This window comes from Accipiter gentilis, chromosome 17, assembly GCF_929443795.1.
Source record: "Accipiter gentilis chromosome 17, bAccGen1.1, whole genome shotgun sequence".
Classification (NCBI taxonomy): Eukaryota; Metazoa; Chordata; class Aves; order Accipitriformes; family Accipitridae; genus Astur; species Astur gentilis.
In genome coordinates this window covers 16,605,122-16,611,292 of record NC_064896.1, presented here as the reverse complement: position 1 = coordinate 16,611,292, position 6,171 = coordinate 16,605,122, and the positions used below count along the sequence as shown (strand labels likewise).

Below are 6,171 nucleotides of genomic sequence, written 5' to 3'. Positions count from 1 at the left end.
TAGCCACTATCTCAAAACAGTATTACACAACCTAATTTAAATTACATTAAAAAAACCCTTATTATGCATGGCACTAGTGTTACTTCTAGGTTTAATGCTTTGCTGCTGTAAAGGTAACTGGAACTCATTTAAGCACTCTTTTCTCAGCAGAGACTTTTACAGATTTATGGCAGAGCACCTTACAGTGAGCATAGCCTGAAAACACAAGAATCGTTGACTGACCACCGACTACATACTTCAAGTCAAAACAAACATCAGCACCTACCATCTATCATGATTTAAACTAAAATGGCTTTTCTTTACTTCCAAGCTTGAAGAAGGGTCATGCAGACTTGCATATCTATCTCCTATCCAGACCCCTCCACCACCTTCTTCCCTCCACCCCCCCAAAAATTCAGGTTTTGGAAGAGAGTCAGAAAGAGGCAATGTGCTTACCCCCCAGTAATGGTTAGATCATCTTTAATTCTAGCACCTGAAGTTATACAAGGGTTTGCTTAATAATCAAGTTTCAAAGAACTGTTGGACACATTCAGTAAGGTGACAACTGTGCAATACCACTCAGTATTTCAATATCAGGGACCATACTCTTGAATTGTTTAAACACAATCCACAGAACTCAAAATTAAACAACCATCCACAGTTTAACTAAACAATCAGTTAAAAGTCTTACAGTTTAATAATTCACATAATGGTCAGTCTTTAGTAAGGGATACTGAAATTCATTAAAACACAACACTAGATTTTACTCTATGGGTGTGCTGGGCTGGCACATAATTGGCCATTCTTGGGTATAACCGGAAGAGTAAGGAGAAGTTTACCACAGTTTGGCAAATCCCACATTTTGTCAGTTAAAAGTGAACTGTGAGAATTAAATACTCATCTTTACATATACACAAGTTATGCTGTGAAAGCATATTTGCTTACAAACATATAAAAATACTTGTTAACTAGTTTGATAAGAAAATAATGTATAAAAGTATATAGCAAAAACATTTAATCATCTCTGACAATGGAAAGATCAAATTCATTTTTATATCACATGAAACAAAAACAGCTACAATTTTAGTTTTCCTTAATCCCTTACCCAGAAATACAAAGGAAGACACAATTTGTTTCCAAACAAATGATGTGAAATTTCTTAATAAGCTGAAATGCCTCAATCCAGAATGAGCTCAGGTATTTGGCCATATCCTAATAGTAGTAGTAATCATCCTGTAGCTGTTCTGGATTCATAAAATAAATACAGTAGACTGTTTTGGCCACTGAAATAAAACTGCAGCATAAATGACAGATGAAAATTTTTGCTGACAATGAAATTCAGTGTAGGTTTCTTAAGGCTAGCTGAATACTCAAGTCTAATTTAACTGAGGGCAAAAAAAAGCCAATCCACCCCGTTTTTTAAAAGTATTCGTTATACTTCAATATAGGTCTTTGTAATAGCTAATGAAATGTCAGAAGTAAAAATAAATTAATTCACAAAAGACAACTTAAGCACAACTTCAACACCTTGTCCTACACGGTTTTGTTTCATCTCCTTTGCGAATAAAACTCCACAAGGTGCAAGCTCTTAAGGGAGAGAAGGAAGGAACTGTGGTATTAAAGAAGCAGCCTTAGTGTTTTGTTTTGAAGTCTGCCCCAGAATGACTGAGTCTTCTTCAAGAACTATTCTGCCAGCTTCTTGGACTAAGGCTATTCTGGTGACCACTTTTAGGACATGCACATATAAGGCTAGACCAATACCAGAAGTGATGTAAAATGATGGAAAGAAAAAAAAAATAATCTGGCAGCTGATAGCTTGGTTCTTGGGATTCTCAGAAAATAACACAATGGCAGCCTTTCTTGTCTTTTTCTTTCCGTGTTGGCTCTGGTGAAGGAGGACACTCTTGTTCTTGAAATTTCCTGGAAATAGATATTTCAAATTAAATTCATAGAATCATTTTCAGTTAAATGAAAGTAAATACTGTATTTAAAGTTACAGTTTTTACACTTCTGTAGAGGATGGACTGACTTTTGACACTCTACTGATTGAGTTTGCCTTTTTTTTTTTTTAAAGAAACACCATTTTTTACAGAAGGCCAATTTCAGATTTAGTCTATCAGGCGTACTTACTGGGTGATCAATAAAACCTGAGACATTAAGGTGAAGAAATTCTTTCAAATACATACTACATTTGTGTAAACATTTTTCCTAATACACAGGAATATTTTATGATGGAGAACATTGGTCAAAGTTTACAGGTAACAGCAGGCAGAATTTTCTTAGTGATTTCCCACTAAATTTCAATATGTTTGCTGTAACTATCCATTAATGTAGGGACATTAATTACCTGGTCTCAAGTTATCATACCTTATAACTCTGACAAGTTCATGAAAAGCTTGGTCTACATTCAATCTGATTTTTGCTGAGGCTTCCATGTATGTTACTTTAAGTTGCCGTGCTAGCTGCTGACCTTCCTCTTGCGTCACCTGTAACAGACACCAATCATTAAGTTCAAGGCTTCTGCAGGCATGTTCGTATCAGTAGATGCTGCGTATACATGTTAAGGATCTATTTCCCTCAAACAGTAATGGTTATTTGGCCACAGAAGAGTTTCCACACTGTCCACATAATATGACTGGGAAACAAACCCACGTAATGCAACTTTTCAAACGGAAGTGAAGACTTTTTTAAAAAAAAGTTTCTGCAGTAGACAAAGACTGATCCTCCAAGGAATTTCCCTCACTGCAGCTGCCTCCACTTCAGTTCTGCATAACAAGACCAAGTTTTCCTTCACAGGCATGCAAGAGTCCCTCACTCCTCCCTCCTCAAAGCAAGTGCTTCAGTCAGCCTCTGACGGATTACTAACAGAACTGTGAATACTATTGCTAAATTCACCTTCTCCCTGTCCCAGCTAAATCTAGAGAAAAAAAAAATAAATCAGATTACTAGTTTTAAAACAAGAACTGACGTTTAGCTTCTGAATCTTTATAAAAGTAATTTAAAAAAATCTGTTTATGACACAGCAAAGTATTAATACAGCCAGTTTTAAACATAACTTAAGTTACAAGAGATCTAAGAATCCATGAAGCCCTCAGGCTATCCAGAGACATTAAAGAAAGCCCGTCTACCTCTTGACTCCTTCAGACAGAGGAAAGGGAGACGAAGAAGAAATAATGAGCATCATAGAGAGATGGCATAAAATTTGAAGTCATGAAGCAGAAGGCAGGAAGCTAGTGGACCATTATAGAAAGGAGTAAGTCAGTCACAGGGCAAAAACCAAAGGAGATCACTGCATATTTTTGGATGAAGTAGAAAGCAGCGAGGTCAGACAACAGAAGGCCACCCTGAGCAGTGCAAGGCATGCAAGGCTTCGACGGGAAGGTCACCCACAGGGCCAGGGAGGAAAGGGCAGCTTCCAGCTATAAGAGGAAGTACAACAGATTTTGCCAAGACAATGGCTAGTAGAAGAAATGTCAAAGATTACACTGCTTTCACAGAAAAATGTTAAACCAGCATGTAGAGAACTGATATGAGAACAAAAAAGTACGAGTGTTTATTTTTAATTTAGTTTTGAAGAGGCACTCAGATATTCACTTAGATCAAGAAGCTGCATAGAAATGGAAATAGATGGGAATAGAAAAGCAGCATTGGCAGCGTTCACCACAGCGCAAGATACAGAAGTTCTTTTTAGCTTGCAAAATGCTTGCCCAACAGCTACACATACGGTTTGAGCGCCTGTGTGCACAGCATCTCAACGCTTTTGATTCCTCTGTCCTTAGCACCCCCTCTGGTATTTTATATTCATATTCATGCTGAATTGAGGGCTGCTCCCACTAAACCCTCATGAAGCTCTACAAGGAACCCCAGCACCTTGTGCCGTTAGCTGTACTAACTCAGGGTGTATCTGGTGATCTCAAACACTCAGGGAACCTCTACATTTATTTCAGTGTTATTACCATCAGCTGAAGCCAAAAAACACCCTCAAAACCAACCCAACCCCAAGACCAACTACTGGAGCTGCACTTTTAACTGCAGGGCACAAAGTGAGAATGACTGAGATCCTTCAATCCTCCACCGCAGCCTGAAAACTGAATGAGATTCAAGATTCTTGCTCCACTAGCTAACAAATCCACTTCCACCTTCCTCTCTAGCCCCAGATGTTTAAATATCCTTATTCCAAAGCTTATGAAGGCTGCACTAGGAGAAACATTTGTAGCTGTTTTCTGGCACATCAGTGACATTGCAGAATCCCCAAAAATTTGCATCAGGGCTTCCAGAACCTTCTATGCACCTCTGCCTCCTTCACCAGACAAAAGTAAGTTAAAAGTAGGGATATGGCAGTTTTTGCAAAACCAAACCCCTTTACTTTTCTTCATCCCTCCATAGTCTACTGTAGCCCCAGAAAGTGACAGGCTAAAGGCTAATAAAAATAAATAATTGGGAAAGAATGTATAGTCCTGAAGAGAAACTGAACCCAGTCTTTAAACATATGTGGTTACTACTTTCTTCATTACTGTTATCTAAAGCACATTAGAGGTACAAGTCAAACAAATACTGCAATAAAGTCAAGCTACACTTCCACAATATTCTGCATTATTAGGGGCAACATTAGAGTCCTTATTGTATTTACTAGAACATTTGTGATTGCTTAATTCCAAAATAATCTCTTTGTCTATCTTACAAGTATATTGTCAAGTAGCTTGTGATCAACTTTAGTGACCTCAAAGTCAGTTTAAAAAAAATATTTGGTTTTGGGCACACTACAGAAGCATTTGCAGTGCCCAAGCTGTAAATTAAAGGCCAGAACATACCAGTTCAATTTTCAAAGCTGAGGGATACGTAGCAAGTACAAACATAGAAATAATTGGGGAAAAAAAAAAAGAGATGAATTTACATCTTTTTATTTTCCCTTCTCACGTACAACAACCCTGTGTCATGACAGGCTTTTCATTATGTGTGATGGGAGAGCTTAAGTGTCACCAGCAAAATAAAAACTAAATTCTTTTTCTTCAAAGAACACTGTATTTTATTTTGACAGAAGTAAAGAGAACCACAGATTTTCTGGTAGTAACTGTGTGCATACATGTGTGTGTGTTGGTTCTGCAGTCAAAGTCTCTTAAGTTTTGGTAAGCTTAAGGCTGAATACAAATGGGAATCACAATGCTTATCATTTATTATAGGATATTTTACTGTTTGTTTTTGGGTACCATTCATTCACGCTGTTCAGATATTTGGTAGAAGTTTCTCTAATTAAACACCATTACAGAAGATGCAAGTGAGCAAGTCAAACATGGAAAGCTTATTCCCCAGCTCCCTAAGTTAACAGTCTTCTCACTGAAAGAGTTTCCCTTTGAGTATCTGTGCAAAAATCCTGTGAACATATCTCACGTGGTCCTCCCTCTTCACTACTGTAGCTAAGAACCATCAGAAATATATTCATTTCTGAAGTTTCTGGTTTTTCCTCCACCTAAACTCTACGAGGCTCCCTAACCTAACATTGCATCTGTATTTTGCCTGGACACTTACACAAGACCAAGGGCCACATTGTACCTGCATCAGCAGGTAACAATTTCCTCAGGTTTGAGAGGAATCCATTTCTACCTCCTTGTGGTCACCCTGCAGTGCTCCCTGCACAGAAACATTGCCCATTCCTGCCTAGAGCTCCATCACTCCTGAAGAGCGCATCTGTCATCCTGATTTTCTGCCTCACCAGCCCACCCAGAAGTGCCGCTTTTGTTCATGCTTACAGTGGGCTACCACAATGCTTTTCTGAAGGGGTAGTTCACTGTCAACTAATTCTATTTTGTCTGCATTCCCATATAAAAGGTCACTTCAGGGCACACAAACTGTGGTTATGAAGCACCGACACATATTCAGACAGACTGACTTGCTGTGTTTGAATACTGCATCAGATGCCTGATTGCCAGTTATCTATAAAGCTCAAAGTCAGGCAAGCCATGGGAAGACTTGAAGGTACAATGCACCTGTGAGAACAGAGGCATCACTATATATGGCCATAAAAATCTACCACCTCAAGAAGCTATTGTCACACTTTCATACCAGGTCACAGTAGTTAAGAGAAAGGCCAAAAGGAAATGTTAATGAATTTGGGTAGGCCACCACCGAGGTCCCTGTACCCATCCACCCCCTGGAATAAACCAAGGGGGTCAAGTAATTTGTGAAGCAGTGGGT

At 38.6% G+C, this 6,171-nt stretch overlaps 1 protein-coding gene across 1 annotated transcript in view; it reads right to left on the bottom strand.

The window, feature by feature from the left end:
- Positions 1 to 442: 442 nt before the first annotated feature.
- RRAS2 (RAS related 2) overlaps positions 443 to 6,171 on the bottom strand; it is a 45,465-nt gene continuing 39,736 nt past the window's right edge. The window contains exons 5-6 of the mRNA XM_049820558.1: positions 2,347 to 2,465; positions 443 to 1,899 (exon numbers count right to left, since the gene is read on the bottom strand). Coding sequence (XP_049676515.1) covers positions 1,812 to 1,899; positions 2,347 to 2,465 — 207 coding nt within the window. The 3' untranslated portion in view covers positions 443 to 1,811. The remainder of the gene's footprint in view (positions 1,900 to 2,346; positions 2,466 to 6,171) is intronic.